The sequence below is a fragment of the Lepidochelys kempii genome, chromosome 8, assembly GCF_965140285.1.
Source record: "Lepidochelys kempii isolate rLepKem1 chromosome 8, rLepKem1.hap1, whole genome shotgun sequence".
Taxonomy (NCBI): domain Eukaryota; kingdom Metazoa; phylum Chordata; order Testudines; family Cheloniidae; genus Lepidochelys; species Lepidochelys kempii.
This window is the reverse complement of record NC_136387.1, coordinates 105,660,035-105,682,657: the sequence shown is the minus strand read 5'-3', so window position 1 is coordinate 105,682,657 and position 22,623 is coordinate 105,660,035. Positions and strand designations below refer to the sequence as shown.

The 22,623-nt window shown below is 46.3% G+C and overlaps 1 protein-coding gene across 2 annotated transcripts in view; it reads left to right on the top strand.

The window, feature by feature from the left end:
- The window catches only part of RNF220 (ring finger protein 220), a 329,212-nt gene that overhangs the window by 256,776 nt on the left and 49,813 nt on the right, over positions 1-22,623 (top strand). The window contains exons 1-4 of one of the 2 annotated variants that reach the window (XM_073357945.1): positions 2,135-2,347; positions 2,643-2,685; positions 12,718-12,839; positions 13,888-14,020. In XM_073357945.1, the coding sequence (XP_073214046.1) occupies positions 2,303-2,347; positions 2,643-2,685; positions 12,718-12,839; positions 13,888-14,020 (343 nt within the window). In that variant the 5' untranslated portion in view covers positions 2,135-2,302. Of the gene's footprint in view, positions 1-2,134; positions 2,348-2,642; positions 2,686-12,717; positions 12,840-13,887; positions 14,021-22,623 lie in introns of those variants that run through there. The other variant, XM_073357946.2, reaches the window with a different exon arrangement.

Genomic DNA, 22,623 nt, shown 5'->3' with positions numbered 1-22,623 from the left:
AGCCTCGTTTCCACTTTCCTCTCCCCAGTTCCTTCAGTCCAACCTGTCTAGTTTTTATAGGCCACGGTCTTCTCTCTTCCTACTCAAGGATAACACATAAACCCTCCTGGCAGATGTGTGTTTGAATGATAGAGTGTGAATGAATTCCCTTTGGTGCCCACTAAACTCCAAGTTGTGTTAGCGGTTTTTATACACAGAAGGACAAATATTAGCTAATTGTGATGCTCTGGGTTCTGGCGTTAGTCGCTAAGAGAGGTTCCACCAACGACCTGTGTGCATCAGATAATATGGATAAAGCTTCTAACAAGACACCAATAAAACACACCCGCAGGAGGCTTACTGTACTAGAATGAATCTGGCAGCTGAGGCTTTGCTTGAAGCAAGAATTACCCTTTTTCAAAAACCTAATAATATGCATTTTACAGCTGTTTTACCTACCAAACCAGTGTCTTACAATCTATGAACCATAGAGAATTTCATTCACTCTGCAGCTTGTGGTGGGTGCAGCCACTCAAGAGACATTCTTATGTCATTTGTTGGTTGTCTCATTAATCAGAATAAAGCAGGCAAGGCGGTCATTGCTTAGGATGGTTGGTGGCTTAGAGGGTAGAAATCTGAAAGGGGTTTGAAAAAACTCCTCCCATACAAATCTAGGCTGATCCCACTTCGATGTCTCTGTTACATCTCCCCGACCCAGTTGACTTCAGTGGAATAGCATGGGCATAAATGCAAATGGAATTGGAATTCAGGGTGTGTCCACCCCTCTTACCTGTCTGTACTGGGGTTACTGGCATAAAACTGCTCTACGTACAAACATGAAAATAAACTTCAGTTGAACCCCAAATGCTTCCTTTTATTTTTTCCTCTTCCTATTTGTGAGTAATCTCACCTCAAGCAAGGGAGGAAAGATAGACAAAGGGTCAATTATTTCAGGACTGTTTAGATATTCTGCAGTGTATTGACCTGCCATCTTACCCTGTATCCCAGCTCCATCTTACTTTACAGTGTATTTAAAAAATGCTACAAAACCTTGCTATTCTCCCACCGTTGCAGTGGGTGCATTGGGAACACTGTGTGGGAGATTCCACGATATTCCAGCAATTCAAAAAAACTGGGTTTTAGGAGAACATTTGGACGGTCTTAAAGATTTAAAAGGGGTTTTCTTGCATTGGTTAACCTGTTTTTTTCAGCATCCCTTCAGCAACGTAGGTCTTGATCCTGCAAACACTTTCACTTAACTTAACTTTAAGCACACAAGTCTTCCTACTGACTTGAACAGACTTTTACTCCTGTGAGTAAAGCTAATTATGCATATAAGTGTTTTGAGGATCAGGGCCTTACACAGCAGAATAGAGAACACCTGTTTGCATTAGTCATTTTTGCAACCATTAGTTGTGACTTCAAAGCAAGGGCACAGAATAATAACCTCTTTATTAATTGCAAACGACTTAGTTGGTAAGATCCTTTGTCACACCCTCAAATTTTTCTGGCGGAGCAGAGCCTAAGTGCCAACCGACTGAAATGCGTGTTCTGTGTTCGTGTTGTGCTGGAATGGGGCTACAGCCGCGTTGCTAGAGGTGGGTTTCTGTGGCATACAAGTTCTGGGCAGTCTGACGATATTTAATAATATGCAGGCGGGCGCGTCTCTGTGGCGGCAGCCTGTGGAGATGTATCACCACTGTCAGGGCGTGCGGGGCACCTGCCATTTTATCGTCAGCTTCACCATAACTTGGCGGTTTTCCTTATGCCCCAGCTCCCCCTCAGGTCCTTCCAAGGGAACTGGAGCTTTCACTTTTAACTAAGCAAGTTGCTGGCCCTCGTGGGACTGAGGAAGGCTTGAAGACAGGCCCCCGGGGGGGGAGCAAACTGCGCTCCTTTGTGTCCAGCTCTCCTGATGGGTGCCCAGGCCCATGACCTGGGCAGGGAGGGGCACAGGACTTTGCATTGCCGGGGTGTGGGTCCGGGCCCCATGTGCTGGCTGGCTGGCTGGGGGGAGAGGAGGGGGTGCTAGGGTGCAGCTGAGCCTGGCCCGGGGTGGGGGGGGGGGTCCCCACCGGCCGGCCTGCCGCCGCCTGCCGGTTGCTATGGGGACCGCCCGCTCCTTCCCCGCTGCCTCGTGAACTTTCACCCCGCTCGGCGGCGGGTCACATGACCGGGCCCAACATGGCGGCGGCCGCTGGGAGCTGATCGGAGGCGCCGGCGGGGCCGCTCTCCATCCACCGGCATCCCCGGCCGCCCGGGGGGCTCCGCTCCGGGGCCCGGATCCCCGCCCCACCGCGTGCCGGCCGCGGCGCCTGCGGCTATGCAGAGCGGGAGGAGGGGGCCCTGCGGCGGGGGCCGGGAGGAGGTGGGTGCGGGGCCTGCGGGCGGGGAGGCGGGTTTGTTTACATCGGGGCTGCGGGGGCGGGGAGCGAGCGGGGTGTTTACATGGGGGGGGGGGGAGTAACCCAAAGAGGGCGTCTCGTTCTCCCTGTGGGTCGGGGGGTGTTAGGGTCGGGGGGGGGGGGGGCTGTCCTCGGCCTTCTCTCTCCTCCGCGGTCACTGAGGAGGGCCAAGGCTGCGAGTCGCCCCGGGGTGGGGGCACTGCCCAGCTTCCTCCCCAGCCGGGCGCTGACACTGCTCTGCTCTTGTTCCCTTTGCAGACCTTCCTGAGAGTGAGAGCGAACAGGCAGACCAGGCTGAATGGTGAGTGCAGCGGGGACGGTGCCCCTGTGTCTTTCGCTGGCGCAGTCAGGAAGTTTCAGCCTTTCCTTTTTTTTCCTCTCTCCCTGGGTGTTACTTTGAAGCATTACTTGGTTCCTTTCACCTTGCTGTTTAAAAGCCCTGTTTTTATCATCTTCCCCAGTCAAATTGTGCCAGGTTTACAGGCCTGTTACTTTCCTCCCACTCCTCTGCCCAAAAAACAGAGCATACAGAATAATTTCTGATTCCTTTAACCCCATTATCAAACTTACAATGAAGAAATGCATGTATGAACAGTAATCTAACTTTTGCTGAGCACTGAGTTGTTTTTGTATATTTTTACGTATTTGCTTGGTAAATAATTGAAAGTAGCATTTAATACTGGGGTGTATCACTTAGGCTGCACTCCTACAAGTTCTTCTATAGTCTGCATGCATGGAACATCTTCCAGGTTTAGGATCTTAGCTATGACATGTCATTTAGGTCCCAGTCCTGCATTATGATTAATGCAGATGGGCTGCTGTAGCTGTAGCTGTATGGACCAAGTTTCAGGGTCAAGGCCTTAACAGTAAATGTTTATACTAACAATTTTCAGTGTACTTGCGTCTATGGTGTCTATCCAGATCCTCTGATTTCCTCCCCTCAGCCCCCTAGAAATGTTGATCCATCTGTTTCATTGTACTTCTGAGTGTGTTTTGGAAAATAATAAATATTTTTATTTTGTGAAAAACATTTTACATTTAAAAATCAAATATTGCCATCATTTTCTTTAAATGACAGGTTTCAGAGTAGCAGCCGTGTTAGTCTGTATTCACAAAAAGAAAAGGAGGACTTGTGACACCTTAGAGACTAACCAATTTATTTGAGTATAAGCTTTCGTGAGCTACAGCTCACTTCATCGGATTTCCATCTCAGTGCATGAAAATAAGTCAGTAGAACATTCTTTGTTTTGTTTAATTCAACTAAAGCCAATTCAGTACAACTTCACGGTGAAACCTTGAATTCACGAAGGTCAGAAAATTCAAAAGTTACTATTCACATAGCAATAGTAATATTTGAATGTGTAATTTTATATTGATGTTTACTATTAAACTTGCTTAAATATAGATGATGCAGCCAATTTACAGTTCCTGGGAGATTTTTAACTTGGAATTTCTTGACTTTTGATGGTTCAAAAATACACCCACAAAGCTGCATTGATGTAGTTTTTACATTGAATTACCTTGTGCTGCTTCTAAGCAAATAGAGGATTTCAACAAAATAACAGAAGATCCTAACTGAAACTCTATTTTGGTACTAGTATATACGTATAATCTGTAATATTGAACCTTAGCATTGCGCTAAAGAAACGAAAAGCGTGTTAAGCAAAATCTTTAAACTTTATTTCAAAACCCAGAGTCATTTTTTTGTTTTAAGAGTCCTGTGCACTTGCTCTCATTGTCAACTGAATCCAGGGGAAGCATGAACATTTTCAAATTTTTTCAACACAAAAAATAAATCCGATAAGTGTTCAGTGATGGAAAATGCCTCTTTCCCATGCATGGGAGTCTCAGATGGAATTCCATCAACCGTTCTTGCCACACAAATCACCTGTGGACTGAGCAAAAACTTCCAATGCTTATTCTAAGAGAGATATTTTAGCACCCCTAAATTTTGCATCTTATAAGTACTCAAAATTTTTGAGCCAAGCTGTGTGGTTATGATATTATCTCTAGTACAAGACTACTGACGAAACGAAAATTATGCTGTTGTCTTCAGTAGAGCCAGGGTTTTGCCCCAAGGTAGGGCTGCAGTTTAGTCTAAGTATAGGATAAGGAGCCTGGAGCTCTTAAATTGTAGTGCGCTCTGCTACTGGCTTGTTTATATGAACTTGGCTGATCATTTAAAACGGGGTGGTTAGACTTGTAGATTATTTTTGTCACTTTTTCTCTGAATCTCCTTTATTACTGCTCTATCCTTTTTGGGGCATCGTGACAAGAATTGAACACAGTATTCCACGTGAAGGTGTCTCGTTGATTTATATAATGGTATTATAATTTTGGTCATTCTTTATACATCCTAATATTGTTTGCTTTAACCATTGCTGGGGATTGAGCAAAGGTTTACAGTGATGCCCAGGTCCTTTTCCCAAGTAGTTGGTTAGCTTAGAACCCAGCTGTGTACATGAGTAGTTCAGTTTATTCCTTCCACTGTGCATTACCTTGCATTTGTCAACACTGAATGTCACCTGCTATCATATTTCCCTCTAGAGTTGCTCAGTCTTCTCTTGTATTAACAAATGTTTTTGTGATATTTTACCACCTTACAATTCATTCCCTTTTCCAGATCATTGATGAATACATATCTAAACACTAGTCCTAATAAACATGTTGAATGTTTACCATTTATTAATCTGTTTTCCATCTCTTGGCCAATTTCTAATCCGTAAGAGAACTTGACTTCTCACCATACGACAATTTAGCATCCAAACTCCAAGTTAGTTTCCTTATTAGCTTCTTATGTGGGACTTGGTCAGAAGCTTTTTGAAAATCCAAATATATTGTCATCTGGTTTTCCTTTCTTCATCATTTTACTGACGCTTCAAAGAATTCTAATAGGTTAGAAAGTCCGATGTTTCCTGTGCAGAAACCGTACTAATGTGTCCCTATTGTACTGTATTCATCTAGATGTTTTTAAATTATTTTTAATTGTTATTGCAACCAGTTTGTACCTTGATGCTAAGGTAAGGCTCACTGATCTAATTCCAGGATCATCTATAGTGACTTTCTCTTACAGAGAGGGATAAAAGATTTGCTCTCCTCCAGCACAGTAGCTGATTTTAATGAGCGTTTGTTTTCTGTTAACGGCTCAGACATCTTATTCCTACATCCCTTCAGAACTCTTAGATACATATCCAGTTCTGGTGACTTATTGCTCTTTAATCAGTCTGTTATCAATATCAGCTATCAAAGAAGAGTAACAGGAGAGAAATATGGCTTCTAAGGGTAAATCTAGACTGCAGCTATAGACCTGGTAGCAACATAGTTGATCCCCGATGAAATTATGATAGAGTTTACAGTTGGAGTAGATTGGGGCCTAACCTAAAACTCCTGATAGTCCAGAAGTTTAGTTCTATAGGTCAAACCCTTTGAATTGCAAGCAGGATGGAAGCTGATGCAGGTTCTGGAACCCAAGTTTAATATGCTTCATGTGGGAGACACCAAGTGGAAATCTACATTCTGTACTAAAGTTTCCGATTGATTTTTGAGCACCAGTCCAGCATCTTCCACCTGTGCTAAACTCATGTTGTGTTGTTTGGGAGGGTCTCGTGCACGCTTTTTGTAGATGGGATTATGTGTCCTTCAGAATGTATACAAGATCCCAAACAGTTTAAATTCTGACCATCTGGAGAACTCTCCATTCTCTTGCTCTCTCCTGTTCCTGAGCTGGCTTTACCGCTACCACTGCTGTCCATGTTCTCCTGGATCAAGCATTCTTCCCGATGGCTGCTCTGGGCCCCAGAGAGTTTCGTGTGAGTCTCACCAAAGTGTTTCCAGCCCCGTTGCCAGCTAATACACCAAAATATTTTAAATGTGTTTTTGTTTTTTGACTGCTATTGAACATGAAGGTAGGACAAGAAATAATGGGTTTAATCTGCAATAAAGAAGATTAAGATTCGATATCAGGGACACTTTCCTAATTATAAGGATAGATATAGGCTTCCAAAGGAGGTTATGGAATCCCTATCATTTGAGGTGTTTAAGGTTGGACAAACACCTGTCAGGACTGGTCTAGGTTTACTTGGTCTTGCCTCCGTTCAGGGTGCTGGGCTAGATGACCTCTTGGGGTCCTTTCCAGCCCTATTATTCTAGGATCTTTGTAAAAACCTCAGGAGAGCTGTAAAAGGTGGATAGGCTCATATCTGTGTCTCATTTACAGCTCCCTCTCCAGGTAAGTCTGGGAGTCTGGCTGAGTCCTATGCTGACACTGACCCAAAACCTGTTATTGACTCTGTGCTGATGGATGCCTGTTGAAGCCAGTTGGGCTTTGTGTGCATGGTCTTCTGCGCCTGCATGGAGGGCCACTGAACTGTGTTGCAGGACTGAAGCTGCCATTAGCAGTTCTTGCTTCCATAGTCAGGGCAAAAAATGACAGCTCAGTGAAACTAAGGGAGAGAATATAGGATTTCTTTTAAAATGACAATATCTGTACTTAGTTTGTTTGGGCTGTAGTAGTGTGTCCTAAGTAGCTGCTGCTTATTAGGTCTGCACTCAGTGAACCGCCAGACCACCCAAAGTACCATTGATCTTTTTTGGCACTTTGTATTTTAGTGTTTTACGTAGTGCTCATCACTTTGGCTTCTCAGATAAGCTAGAACTTCCCCTGGTGGTTGATAAATTCTGTACTCAATTGCTTGACTGCACTTTGATTTGTTATGGAATATATACAAGAAACCAAATAACGAGTATCCTCCGGTTTATTGCTAAAAGTCAATAATCGTATAGTACAGGAAGAAAGGTTCAATACGATACCAGCTTCTGAGAAGCTATCTCATGCAGCATTGTTAAATTCACCTTATACAGGTATGCTCCCAAAGTTACACGTTTCAGCTGGTAATATTTATAGGATAATTCTACAAGTTACAAAACGCTTTACACATCGCTAAAATCCAACCCACCAGTTCATCTGTGTTACTTAGCATGTTGTTCTGTACCTTCCTTATCTTTATTTTGGATACTAGCATTCCAGGTGCTGGTCTATGAAAGCCCCTCCCCAGCTTGTACTGGTGCAGAAGGTTAATGTATTTTGCCTTGGACAACTTTTCTAATGCCAAAGCTGACATCAGCTTTGTAAAGTGTTACGGTATACTTAGCAGAAGTGAACAGGATATAGAAAGACATAGGCCAGTTCAGGCCATGTACCTGGTAGAAATACATATACGATATAATGTTATATTGATATTGTGTGTAATAAGTATATATTGATGATATATACACACACACACGGCCCTGGTTAGAGGATGTTCTCTGATACTAAGGATCTTACAAAGGTAGCAGTGAAAATTAAAACCAGGTCATTCGCTTCACCCTCCAGCTGAGATGCTTTGTGGGAGATGTGATCAGAAGTGACTGGGAATGTTTAGGCCAGGAAAGGAGCAGCCACTGATCTGGGAGACCGTGTTACAGAAAGATGGAAATTCACCTGCCCAGCCTCCCTCACTATCATTGATCACCAAGGTGAAAGCAGGTTTGAAGGAGGTGCTGGGGGGCATGCTCCAATAGCGTGAAGTGAGGTGGGGGTCTGATGTACGCGTGGGAGGGGCATGAACTGAGCAATGATAGCAACAGTAGTTTGGAATCCAGCACTCTGCCAGGGGCCTTTGTCTGTGCCCAGAGCTGATATTAGCAAGCAGTGGTCTTTGGTTCCCCTTTCCACACTGGCAGCAGCATGTCCGCTGGTCCAGTCCAGAATGACTGGTAGCAGAAGAGAAAAGCAACTTCACCTGCTTGTGTTGCCTCTGTGGGCTGATCCAAAGGCCTGACCTCGCCCCCTCTCTAGCAGGGGCTGAGGCTTCAGTTCCTTCGCTATTCCACTTGCTTGCCCATGTGCTGTGGCCTGCTAACCCCCAAACTGCTGAAGCTCCATCACTTCTGGGACCTATATGGCAGGAATTGTCTTCTTGGGACAGGCTCCCAGCCCAGCAGCTGGGCAATCCTAGTCCACCGGAGAACGAATGGCAGATGGGCCATTGTCTCTGCTCCTGGATGTGTCTGCTGGCTCCCTTGCGAGCGTGGCGGTACTGAGGTGCTGCTTACGCCCGCCGTGAAAGGGCAAGCCGAGTGGTTCTTTAGTGCCGGACAGGCGAGAGCACGTGCAGCAGCAGCGCGAGTGGTCTAGTCTGGGGTAACACCGATCAAGCACATCCGTTAAAAGTGAGGCCACGATGGTGCTGACAAGCCCTCTGATGGCCTAATAATAATTATTAATACTAATAAAAATTTGTGAACTCCTCACTTCTTGGCAGAAGTCTTGAATAATAACCGGAGAGGCTTTGTTCAATGAGAGATTGAAATGAGGCCACTTCTTGTCTAGAACACACCTTCTCAATAGCACTCAGGCGCTCTCGAGTTAAATCCTCCATTCTGCTCTTGCTTACCGCAGGATTTTGGTGCTTTTATCTTACTGGCTTAGGGACAGGAAAAAACCCTGGCCCCCCCTCTTTGCTCTTGCGACAGGAGCACAGGGGAGAGGGATTAGTGAGCTAATTAGAAATGATTGCATCTATCAGCACTAATTAACAATACTGTGGTCTCACTTGCGTGTTCTTTTGAGCCGTTCCCCTTCGGGACAGCTCCACAATCACCCCCTGCCTTTGGGGCCGCTCTGTCCCTTCTGCGCTGATTGGAAGTGATAGCTGAGCTCCGTGGCATGTATAGGAAATGCTGCCTGGTATGTGCTTTCGAGGATGCAGCATTCCCTTTTGCTCTCAGCCCTCACCAGGGGCACCGTTCGCTTCCAAAAGCACCACGCCGCTGCTAATGACCACAGAACGGAAATGGCAGAGGAATTTGGTTTCAACACCTCTTTCCTCCAGTGGCTGTTTCACTCATGGCACTATAATGTAAAGGAAAAGAGCGCTTGTCTCTGCTAGGGAGTGAGGCAGACTGGGGTGGGTGCAGTCTGTTGAGAGCTGGGAGAGACCTAGGTTCGGTTCCCAGTCTTGTTACTGACTCCACCTGCCCCAAGTCACTCTCTCATGTCTGCTTGACAAGGCTGGGTTAATTTAACAGCCCAGACACGCAAACTGCCTGCCTGCCTGCCAGGTGTATTGTTAGTGTCCCAGTTGGATAATGGTGGCAATGAAAAAGAGTGATATTTAATAACTTTTAACTTGCCCAGCAAACAGATTTGTTTCCCTCTGGTGATTGGGCCACAGGAAACTTGCAAGGCTGCTTTTAACTCTTCCCTGCCTCAGTTTCCCTACTGTTTTTTAAAAAGTGAAGGTGGATGGGACAGAGGAATGACACCAGTATGTACACAGTGCTTTGTGATTTGGGGATCTCATTTGGAGTGCATTTCTTTATATATGACTGCTGATTATCTTCCCTTAACTAATCTGCATGTGTAGTCACATCTTCTGACTATGCTAAGTTCATGCTATTTCTTTCTATCCCTATTAACTGTTTTGCCTCTGCAGAGCTATGGGAGAGGGAGCTGGATTCTAATCTGCGTGGAATATCGTCCCAAAAAACCTAACCAGGATTGCAAAAATCTCTCTTACGGGTGATGAAGTGTGAGCTAGAGCATGCCCCGCTTGACTCTCAGACCCCAGGTGGAGTTTGCAAAGCAGGCAGTTAGAAAAAACACTGATTTATTTAGGGATGGAGCAGAGTTGATCTGGACTTATTGAGATCATAAATAAGGCCCTGTGGTGCCTTATTAGAGTCACTTCTCTGGGCAAAGCTGACTTTAAAATACTAGTTTCTCTTGAGAGGAAGGAGGTGATAACCATTGAGTGAAACATCTGGTTTAGGGCAGACAAAACAGATGCTGAAACTCGAGGAGTGTTCCCCCCCGCCCACCCCAGAAACGTTGAAGCCTCTGAAGCTTATATTGGGAGGCAGGCATGTTGTTAGCCTGTCAATACCCCTTAGCCAACATGAGATACACCCCACTGTAGCAGATGGAAAGGATTCTGGAGCAGGCAGGGGTGGATGGATTTTAGATGTTTGCTGAAACCAGTGTGTATTAGGTTAGGGAACATCCTTGTTGTAAACAGGATCAGGTCCCTGGAGGCCTTCCATTTTCGTTTCCAGGCTGCTATATGGTACTCTAGGAGCGGCAGCTGCCTTGGCACAATCTCCTCTAGCAATGCCAGGAGCAAGGAGAGTATCTTTGGGAAGTTTTTCCCAGGAAATAGGTTTGAGGGACTCTGATTCTGTCCTAACGTGTGGAGTGCAGTGAGTATTTCTGGGCCAGAGCTCTGTAAGTGCTGCACCCTGATATAGCAGTAAGTTTGTCCAGGCAAATGAAGAAACCGCTACTAGAAAGATCAGGAATCAGCCACACCGGGGAAGTAAATCTTAGTTTAGCTCGTTCTGTGAGGTGGATGCGCTGGATGGGTGACAATTCTAGGTCTGTTGTCTCCCTGCTTTGTTGTCCATCACCTAGCTAGCTCTGCAGCACCTTCCCCTTCTCGCTTTGATTGTAGTAAACCATTGATACTGCTATCCATCCAGACACTGGCATGAACATTGCCGCTTTTGGAGCACATGGTAGTGCTTACAATGTCAATACCAATCTCTGAATAACACAACTTTTCAGTGGTGTCATCTCTCATTACCACATGGGCTTTCCTTAGGCTCTTACTTGTCTCGTGTTCAGAATTTTGACCTTCCTTGTTAATTAAACAGAGACTTTTCTCCAGCCAGTGATTGAGTTATCTAGTAATACCTGCCTAAAGCCATCATAATAAAGGACAGAAGTTCTTTTTAATGCAAATGATTTGGTTCCAGATGTTTTGATCACGTTTAACGATGGCTCAGATTAACCAGAGATTGGATTAAGTAACAGGCTCTCTCGGCTGCTTTTCCTAATCAGCATGACTCTGTGTCTTTCCCCGAGATTGCTCTCTTGTGCGGAGAGTGTAGCTTCCAATTTTTCACTACATGGCTTGGATGTACTTTCAATAAAAATAACACAAATGCAAATCAGATTAAGAACCAGGGAGACTAAAGGCCCTCTCCTGGACTGCAGAATTCCTTTCTTTGATCCAAAACCAGCCTGCCCGCCCTGCGCATGTTGTGCCTATCTGTATCTGACGTTCTAGGAAGGGAATATTCAGGCATGCGTGGGAGCTTGAGATGTTGAAAGTGACGGTTGTGTAACTTAAGCAGGACATCTCCGGCAACTAAACCTCAAGTCTTGTAGGGTTCTGAGCAAGTACCTGCATGAAGAGGAAATATCTGATAGATCAAAGAACCCCCTGCTATCAGAAAAAAGGCCCAACAAGGTCCAACCACCAGATAGTCCAGGCTAGAAAACAAGGTGTGCATTTATAACTGTTGGGCAAAAAGCACAGTCCACACCTAGTTATTAAATTCATCAGTTTTAAAGCTTTATTAAAGGAATTTGGGGATACTATCACCACTTCAGTCAAGCATAAGTAAAACAGAGCAGGATGAGGCAGTGATCAGTTACCCCACCTTGGGACACTGGTCGAATGTTGCTGTCCTCCTCCGAGGCACGCTGGTCCAGTCTTGTGGAGGTCCTGTATTGCTCTATCTGTCCTCAACAGTCCACGTTCTTTTATACCCTTCCATGCTTACTTACCATCACACATACGCCATCCTCAGGTTACCTAACTCTTCACCCTTATCCATACCTGGTACATTCCATGCCGTATGTATGCTGCATTGTCACCCCACACTCCTTCTCCTGAATGGGTTACGTTTCCTTGGCACATCTTGATCACACATTTCTTCACTTACATTGTTATCTGTGTGGCTTACTACTTCGGCCTAGGTATTCCCCTGTTGGTTTTTTCTCAGTTTTATCTGTCTTTGCAGCATTGTCCATTTTACCCATCACCCTCACGCCCTTGTTTTTTCCATACTGTTATCTATACATAGCAGGCTACTCACACAACTTATGTATACCTGGTTTCTGATGTGACCCTCCAGTGCTTTAGTTCTCTAACATAAGTCAGGGTGATTGCCACTGGAAGAACTAGGGGCATGGTAGAATCTCCATCACATAGTCGTTACATCAAGTCTGGATGTCTTTCTAAAAAACATACTCCAACCAAGCTCCTGGATATGGGCATGATGCAGGAAGTGTGGGGGGAAATTCTCTGGTCTGTGCTATTCAGGAAGTCAGGCTGCGTGATCATAATTGTCCCTCCTGGTTGTCCTAAAGTCAGTGAATCAGTGTTCCTGTGTCCACACAGCCTCTGCTAAGGCGTTTATTGCTGGGGGAGAAGGCAGGTGAGAGAGGCTCGCTCTAGCGACTATAAAGGTGATGTGTTTTTCTTCTCTCCCCGGTTTCTCCATGCAGCTCGGATTGGGAAAATGAAACGGAGGAAGCAAGACGAAGGGCAGGTATGTCCCCTCTGCAGCCGGCCTCTGTCAGGATCCGAGGAGGAGATGAGTAGACATGTGGAACAATGCCTTGCAAAGGTAGAGGCGCAGCAGGACCTTCTGCTGCCATTCCCTTCTCCCTACTCTCTCTGCAGTTGCCCTTCCCACCCAGGGCAGAAACCAACCCTGCTGGGTTAAAGGCCAGGGCACAGGGTGCACTGTCTGGGAGCTGCAGTCACCTCATGCCTGGAAGACTGCTCCATATAGGTTCCTGTGTGCCTCATGCTAGAAGCTTTGTTTTTTCATGTCCCCCAAGCCGTGTTAATGAACTCCAGCTTAATAGACCAAACTCTGCAGGTATTTGGCTACCTGAAGCCTTGTGTAATGTGTTAAGATTCCTCCCTAACACAGGAAGAGTTCTTCTTTTCTGTTCTCTGCCTTTACAGCCATTTTGATGTTACCCTTTTAAAATAGATTTGTTAAAAATGCCAATTGAGCATTGCACACCAGGAGTTAGGGTCTCTAAAAACTCCTCTGCCACCTTCCCATGGGATGGTAAGCCCTGTCTCTTCATTAGCCTTCCCAAAGACTGAGGAGGAGAGAGGAGTAAACTCCATAGATGTGCTGCAAGGGGGAGAGCAGGCGCTTTTGGCTTTCTGTAGTTTCCTGTTTCTGCCAGTCATGGGCGCTTTACAAACGCCCCACAAGAACGTCCCAAGTGAAGCGTGTTTTAAAAGAACTGTTTTCTGACCAGCCTTCATGAGCCAGGTGTCCTGAGAAATCCTTCCGCTTTCGGCCCTGCTGAGGGATCCACCCTGTGCTCCTGGACCAAGGGAGGGTGCTATTTCAGTTCAGGGGCAGCAGCTTACGAGCTGTGATGTGCCAGACAGGTTGCATTTGGACACACGCCAGGATTGTCCTGGAAACTAGAGCTTAAGTGTCCCTATGTAAAATGGGAACCCTGCTGCTCGTTTTCCTGATCCTAAGAGGTCCTGAGCACTCTCCACTCCCGTCACCTTTCAGGATCAGGCTTGTTGTGGGGAAGCAGATGCTGCTACCCACTGCTGATCTAGCTCCCCGTGGGAGAGGTCCTGACCCCCATGGGAATTTAGGGTGTCTTAGTCTCTGCACCCTCTGCCCGGCACAGAGAGAAGGCTCGTGCATGACTGAGGATGACTCTGTGGACATCGAGAATGAGAACGGCAATCGCTTCGAGGAATACGAGTGGTGCGGGCAGAAGAGGATACGTGCCACCACCCTCCTGGAGGGGGGATTCCGAGGTATGGGTGGCGTTTCGGGGCACCCTGACTTGAGGCACATCTGAGATGCATAGAGGACAGTTGTGCTGTGCTTTAAAATAGAGCACTGAATCAGTCACTTCTCTTTAGAGGGAGGGGTTCAAGCTGTGTAAACATCCACAGTGTTACCTTTCAAGATGGGTGGGAACTTCAAGTTTTGCCAGCACTACACAGGATTGATTTCAGATCTTACCACACCTAGGAAAGTAAGGGTAACATTTTATACTGACCTTAAGTACGGAAGAATTGCTTTACTTTGTATTCAGGAAATGTAGCTACATAGGAGGAGAGATTGGGAGCAGGTAGAGGGGGAGATCATTTGGGAAGGAATCAATTCCTTGTTTGCACACATTAAAAAATACACGGATTTATTTGAAGGGTGGGGGAGAGAAAGAAATGAAATTGTAAAAATTCCCAGCCTGGAATGACGAAAGCCGGTTTATCAGCCGCTGGTGATGTATTGAAGGTGACAGCGAAGTCGCTTTAGCACCTGCATAAAATATTAAAGGGCCGGTTATGCATTTATCACTCCATCCCTTTTAAGGTTGATAAATGAGAATCCAGCAACCTGCTGTGTACCTCCAGCGCTGCAGGCCCTCAGGGCTCCCAGACAAACACATTTTATTTTCCCTCCTTCTTCTGTTCCTTCCCCAGTGACAGGGAAACCAGTTACAGAGGAGAGAGAGAATTATAGCAAAATTTGACCTCATGTGAGCTTTACTGGTGAATGTAATTGTAGCTGGGAACCTGGCCTCTTTCTTCCACTCAGCCCTCTGGCCTCCAACAGCAGGATTTACTAAACTCTTCTCTGGCGTGAACTGCTGGCGCTAAGGAGAGAGAGTCTCACGCACGCAGCCCTAACGAGAGCAAAACTGCTGGCTCTGTCCATCCGATGAAGAGGAGGGGATGCTAGCTCTTCATGCATCAGCTTGGATTTTAATTTAAAATGTCTCAAGGGGAGAGACTCCCAAGGGAACGAGTCAGATTTACATGCCCAAGCTGTTAAGTGATGCCCTGGCACTCCTGAGCTACTCTTGCCTTCCTCTGGAATTCAGCTGTAACTCGGGAATAGAGGAGCAGATGCTCTGGAACACAGAGGTTAAGTAGCAGCATGGGGCAGCTTCTCGGTGTTTCTAGCGAAGGCAATGCTCCACACTCCTGGAAATAATTATTGCAAACCCACAGCTTCATTTGCTTGCTCACAGGCCTACACATGGCGCACTAGAAATGCAGTGCAGACCATTAGATTTTGTTCATTAACATAACTATTGGCATCGGTAGTACAGGGCACGGGATGCTGGCCTGTTCCTGTGGTCTAATCAGTGCTACAGTATTGATTATCCTCTTACTTCAAATGAACAATGACCAGTCTGCCCTATTTCCTGCCCCTCTGTGCTTGCGTGACCTCTCCTCTTCAACCGCTCTGGGTCCTATGGGCTTTTCTGGGGAGCAGGGTAGAATCCGTCGCTTGGCCCCTGACGCTATCGCTGGGTCACCTCACTCCGATAATATTCACAGTCCTTCTAGCTAATTAACTGGAGTGTCATATTAACCTTTCAGTCCCAGCCCAGTCGCGGGGACGGGTATTTCAAAAGATGCTGCAGGTTGCGAGAGAGCTCTACAGCCCATATGATTAAACTTCATGAATGTGCAGGGTCCTTGCTCATTGTTGTCTTTTTAAATGGGTCAGCTGCACAGGATTCTTGAGAATGCAATAGCTCCATTGTATGACTTGGTTAGAGGTTAGCCAACCCATAGCGGCAACGAGAGCCATGCCCTTACCCCTGTAGAGGGCTGCTCCTAGCGTGCATGGACGCTTCCAAACACAGATATAATCGTCACGTCCCATGTTGCAGTTCATCCTCCGAGTGAATGCAGGGTTTCCTTCTGCTGTCTGGAGAACCTTGCCACCTGTCTTGGGGGGAGAGTGGGGGAATGCTGGATGGTAAAAGTGCACAGAAGGTGGCTGGGGGATTGTCACTAGATGATGTGGGGGGAATCAAGCTGAGAATACTTCATAGGATCACAGTAGTCACCAATGGACCCATCGATTGTGGACTCCATTTCCCTGATAGTCTAGCCAGCTATCCAGACTGACCTAGTTCTTACCAAAAGGCCAGGCTGAGTACAGGAGACTTTCCAATCTGATGTTTCCTCTCTCTGCCCTTTGAGAAGGGGAAACCTCTGATCTTCCATGGCTGAAAGAATTCCCCAGTCAAAGAGGGGCGGGGATCCCTACAACGCAGCATACTCCCTCTCTCATTGGACTCAGCAGCGCCCACCTAGGGTCGGTCTGTCTTTGTGCATCTCTCATGAAGAGTACTCCGCTCTCTCTGTGTGTACTAGACAGGGCAAGCCAAACACCAGTGGCTCATTCCCCTAGGGAAATGTGTTCTCCATTCAACAGGGGAATATTTTACCACCAGTTCTCTGCCTAGAATCCCTAGAACTCTGCCTAGACTTCCCCAGAACATGCCTGCCAGCTGGTTATCCCTGTTCTAGGCAATGGGAACTCCTGGCTTGGACCAGTCCCTGAATGTGGACAGGGGCGGTGTTTTTCTTAGCCTGAAACAAGTTACAAGTGTTGTAAGCCTTTCCCTCCTGTCTGGGCTCCAAGCTCCCCTTGCATGCCTGTCCTCTGACTGCCAGTGTGCTGAGGCTTCCTTTGATAGACCTGCTCTGTCTGGTTTCAGGGGAACTAAATGTAACTCGCATTTTTCTCTCCCTATGTTAATGTCGACTCTTTCTTTCTGGGACAAAGGGCTCTTAATTTGTATCCCAGCAGTGTGGTGCAGCATTTTGGAGATGCCCTGCAATGATAAAAACTGCTTCATGCAGAATTGGTGGTACCATTATTAACCCTTCCCACTCCAGACCCCATATTTGGCCCAATTCCCTTGGCTGAGAAGGAGCAGTGATGTGGAAATCAAAGGCCTTTTTAGGCTACATGGATGTCGCTAGTGTCTAGAGAGATGACATGGAGAAATGCATAAAACTGGAGGGAGAATAGCTGTCCCTGTGTCTCATCAATTTCCCTTTTAATAGCGTGTGTTGCTCTGAGGAGATGTCACAGCCCGGGGGGGTAGGAGACTGTGGCCAGTGTTTATTGCGCAGTTCCAGCTCAGATCTAGCAGGCAGGGTGGCGATACCATCCCCAAACCGGGAACAATCCATAGTTATTGCACAGTTCCAGCTCAGATCTAGCAGGCGGGGTGGCGATACCATCCCCAAACCGGGAACAATCCATAGTTATTGCACAGTTCCAGCTCAGATCTAGCAGGCGGGGTGGCGATACCATCCCCAAACCGGGAACAATCCATAGTTATTGCACAGTTCCAGCTCAGATCTAGCAGGCGGGGTGGAGATACTGTTCCCAAACTGGGAACAATCGGTAGCCTTTTATTTTTTTGGTCAGAATGTACAAAAATCACATCAGTGATCACGCTCTTCAGATGTACAAGAGCATAAACTCTGGCAAGTCAAGTGTAAAAGTATAATAAGGCAGGCCAGGAAAGAATTTGAAGAGCAACTATCTAAGGACAAAAATATAACAGCAAAAAAATTGTTTGAGTACATCAGAAGCAGGAATCCTGCTAAACAGTCAGTGGGGCTACTGGCTGATCGAGGTGCTAACAGAGCACTTATGGAAGACCAGGCCATTGCAGAGAAGCTAAAGGAATTCTTTGCATCAGCCTTCACTGCAGAGGATAGGAGGGAGATCCCCACATCCGAGCCATTCTTTTTAGGTAACACATCTGAGGAACTGTCCCAGATTGAGGTGTCAGTAGAGGAGGGTTTGGAACAAACTGATAAATTAAAAAGTAATAAATCACCAGGACCAGATGGTATTCACCCAAGAGTTCTGAAGAAACTCAAATATGAAATTGCAGAACTACTATCACTTAAATCAGCCTGTGTACCAGATGACTGGAGGGTAGCTGATGTAACGTGTATTTTTAAAAAAGACTCCAGAGACAATCCTGGCAATTAGAACCCAGTAAGCCTAACTTCATTCCCAGGCAAATTGGTTGAAACTATAGCAAAGAACAAAATGATCAGACACACAGATGAACACAGTATGTTGTGGAAGAGTCAACACTGCTTTGGTGAGGCATGATTTCCCTTTACAAATCTATTAGAATTCTTTGAGGGGGGTCAACAAGCACATGGACAATGGTGATCCAGTGGATACAGAGTACTTGGACTTTCAGCAAGCCTTTGACAAGGTCTTTCATCAAAGGCTCTTATGCAAAGTAGGAGCCATGGGATAAGAGGGAAGGTCCTTTTATAGAACAGTAACCGATTAAAAGATGAGAAACAAAGGGTAGGACAATGTTTTCACAATGGAGAGAGGTAAATAGTGGGGTCCCCCAGGGATCTGTACTGGGACCTGTGCTGTTCAACGTATTCATAAATTATCTGGAAAATGGGGCGAACGGTGAGGTGGCAAAATTTGCACATGGGATAAAATTACTCAAGATAGTTAAGTCCAAAACTGACTGCAAAAAGATACAAATGACTCTGACAAAATGGGGTGACTGGGCAACAAAATGGCAGATGAAATTCAATGTTGATAAATGTAAAGTAATGTGCAGTGGAAAACATAATCCCAACTAGACGTACAAATGATGGGGTCTCAATTAGCCATTGCCTCTCAAGAAAGATGTTGGAGTCACTATGGAGAACTCTCTGAAAAGATCAGCGCAATGGGCAGTGGCAGCCAAAAAAGCTAACTAGCGTTAGAAACCATGAGGAAAGGGAGAGACAAGATGGAATATATCGTAATCCATGGTAGACCCACACCTTGAATACTGCTCGCCCCATCTCCGAAGAGAGAGATTAGAATTAGGGAAGGTGCAGAGAAGGGCCTGGAACTCTCATATGAGGAGAGTTTTTTAAAAAACGGGGACTATTCCGCTTTGGACAGAGAGAGACGAAGAGAGGATAGGACAGAGGTCTTATAAAATCATGACTGGGGTGGAGACAGTGACTAGGGAATTGTTATTTACCCCTTCACGTAACCCAAGACGAGTCACCCAACGGCAGCAGGTTTTACACAAAAGGCAGTACTGCTTGACACAGTGCAGCCAGCCTGCCTATGGAGCTCGTTGCCAGGGGATGCTGTGAAGGGCAAAACTATAACGGGGTTCAAAAAAGGTATTTGATAAATTCATGGAGGACAGGTCCATCAATGGCTATTAGCCAAGAAGGTCAGGGATGCAAAACCATGCCCCGGGTGTCCCTAAACCTCTGCCTGCCAGAAGCTGGGACTGGATGACTGGGGCTGGATCACTTGATAACTGCCCTGTTCTGTTCATTCCTTCTGGGGCACCTAGCACTGGCCACTGTCAGTAAACAGGAGACTGGGCTGGATGAACCATTGGTCTGACCCAGAATGGCCGATCTTATGTTCCTAGTCCAGATTTTTCTGCTTTTTGCAGAAAGTACCAGAAAGCAAGTGTGACTGAACACCCCTCTTCTCTTCCCCCCCCCCCCGCCCCCGTGTGACACTGGGCACACATGGAATAAAGACCGTCCCCACCCCCAAAGAGCTGAGCGTATGTCCAGAAACAGGTGGAAAAAACAAGCCGAAGCCCAGGAGAAGATAACAGTGACATGATTGTTACGTGTTACCATCAGCATGCTGGCTTCCTGGCCTCGGAGAGTGGGGTAGGCATTTCATATCAGGATTCGTTAGTATTTGTAGCTGCCTTCACCTTTTGTAAAACACTGGCAATTGTCATCACTAAATCTGTTCGCTAAAACCTGGTACTGTCATCTTGTGTGTTAACAATTAAATAGGATTCTAGTTCTTTTTCTTCTCCCAGGGGCCGGGTCAGATATCGCAGTAATGGGACATGGTATAGGTTGTGTGGTGCTTTCAGGGAGAGATCTTTGTTTAAACTAGGAATCTGCCTTGAACAGGGAGGGCATCTTCTTTCTCCTTTTGTCCCCTCCGCCTGCAGCCTCAGAGTAGTGGGGGGAAATCCACAAATGTGCAACATCTGCCAGATGCTGCTTTTAATCAGGTCCTTATTGTAAGTGAGAGATTAAATAGAAGTCATCTTAGTGAAACTGTTGAAGAGGTATAACACCACCTCCCCCTAGCAGTAATGGTGTCGGAACACGTGTTCCTGAAGTGCAATGTGGGATACCGTGGCTAGAGATTTTGCCCAATATCAGGAGTGTCGTGGGACGAAAACTTGTTTTGAAATATCCTAGCATTGACTACCCATCCATTTACATAACTCTGATCAATGGGGAAAGGTTCTTGCATTAGTCATTTACATCTTCCATTTCTGTTGCTCTTTGTTACAAGGGATTATTTCACGCAATCTGTGTCTAATAAGCTTCGAGCCAGTCTGTATTTAGGCAGCAGCCGAAGCTCAGCGAGTGAAAGCATTGAGTGTTTCCCTCTCTGATTTTTAATGCTCAACATATTTGTACCAGTTCTTCTGTTCCTCTCCAGAATGGATGCACATTATCCCAAGTGTTTACACTGCAAAGTTATCCCTTTAAAGAATTCCTAAGGGAAGTTCAAAAGGGGTTTTTTCTTTGAAACATTCAGTGTCTCTTTTTGTGTGTATGTGTCTGTTACTTGAAAGGAGGAGGGGGGGAGAGGAAAAAAGTGCTTTATCTGAAAAGAATCGCATCAGCTTCGCACTGATAGAAGCCGCTGTCGTCTCTTAAACGGCTTAACGCAGTCAAAAGGCAAGCAGACTTAAAACAGTGTCTTACACAAGGATCGATGGGTGGAACACACAACTGGTAACTGGGGAAAAAAGAGAGAGAGCGAGAGATAACAGTAATGATTGCATGAAGGGAAGCTTGAGGGAGGCTGGTTCTTTGTAGCAGCTTCAAAGGTGCTTGGACTGATGCCTGAGCAAACGGTCCTCGGGAAGTCACCGTTCCTGTAACTCTGTGGGAGATGGATGTACCCCCGCCCTTTTCGTAGCAGATGGGGCAAGTAGATCAGGGAGCGATGGGTTAGCAGTTCCTGTCTGCATCACATTTATGGGGGGATTTTGGTCAGTTGGCATCTCTTGTCATTCCTTCAGCACAAGAAGAGGGGAAGGATCAGGGTGGAAGGTGGGGAGCGATCGGGGGCGCAGGCCAGGGAGGGGGGACGGTATGTCAGTTTATCGATCGCACCTCAGCCAGGAGAGCTGCAGGCACAGCGCTCTGAGCAGGAGCGGCAGCGTGCTTAATGTGATTGAAAGGCAGTTAAAATGGCGGTGACCTTTTCAGGGGGAATTAGATTGCCTGCCAAGAGTGGTTAGAGGGAGTGATAACGCCAGCTTGAGGAAGCTGTCCAGTCAACTTCAAAGAGAGAGAGACAGAGACAGGAAAAGCAAGCTAGCAGCAAGTACCATTTAAACTACGAACCGCCCTGTCTGATAGAACAGAGATTGCTGTCCTCTTTAGATATGAAAGAATTGAAGAATTGTAGCTAAGTTCTCTCAACCTGCCCATTTCCCCCCACCCTTCCCGTGGGCACAGTAGTGAGCCGCTCACCCAGTGCTTTTATGGGTTTCTTTTCCTCAAGCAGATCAGTTGCCTAGAAAATAGCGTAGAGGGGAAGCCTTTGAATTCATTAAAACAGTAAGCAAGGCATTTTCAGGACAGGATACTTTCTAACGAAGATCAGCCAGACAGGAACCTGACTAAGACGGATTACAAGACTCTGAGGGGAAACCCATAGGGCGTATTTAATTCTTGACTTTCTCTTTGTTTCCCCCCTTCTGAGATGGCACGGGATTTATAGCCAGCTCCAGTAATGTCCTTAAGAAGAGAAGAGCCCGCCCCCACAGGCGGTCCAGGTCTCCTCCCTGAGTACAGCATCAGTTAGTGTATGCAGGGGGCTTGATGAAGCCTGATATACTGTGACAAACCAAAGTCACTCCGGGGTGCTCATTTGCTTTGGCTCTTGTGTCGCATGCAATCAGTGCAGCTGCCTGAAAAGTGGAACTTATTAAAATACAAATGCCTGAAAGTTTCCAGCAGGTTTCTGCAGTCCCACTGTCAGCTCTTGGTGAATCCTTGCAGTACCAAGACATGCTTCGGCAAATGTCGTTGGGACAGCCTTTCTGCAACAAAGGCCGATCTGCTTGTCTGGGAACGAGGGGAAGCGCGGTTACAGTAGCCGCGGACTTCTCCACGGCCTGTGCTTTATTTGAATGTGCGTTGCACTAGAAGAGCGCAAACAAACATGAAGATGAGATCTCCGCCCGAATCATCTTGCACCCCAAATGAACGCACGTGGGGACTGAGGTGAACCATAACACAGATGATGGAACAACACTCGGCGCCTGTCTGGTAGCTCCATACTGATGGTTGTAAATTAGAATGGAATCTGAAGGCAGGCTCCAAAATCGAGGAGAAAATATGGATCTCTTGCCCTTCCAAAGCATTTTTTACCCCCAAGATCTCAAAACATTCAGTTTCGCAACATCTCACTGAAGTGCTTATCATTCCTGTTCTACAGATTAGTAAACTGAGGCACACAGCAGTGGCTTCCCCTGTGTCATGCACACAGAGATCTGGCAGAGCCCCAGGGTTAGCACCTCCAATTCCTGACGAACACC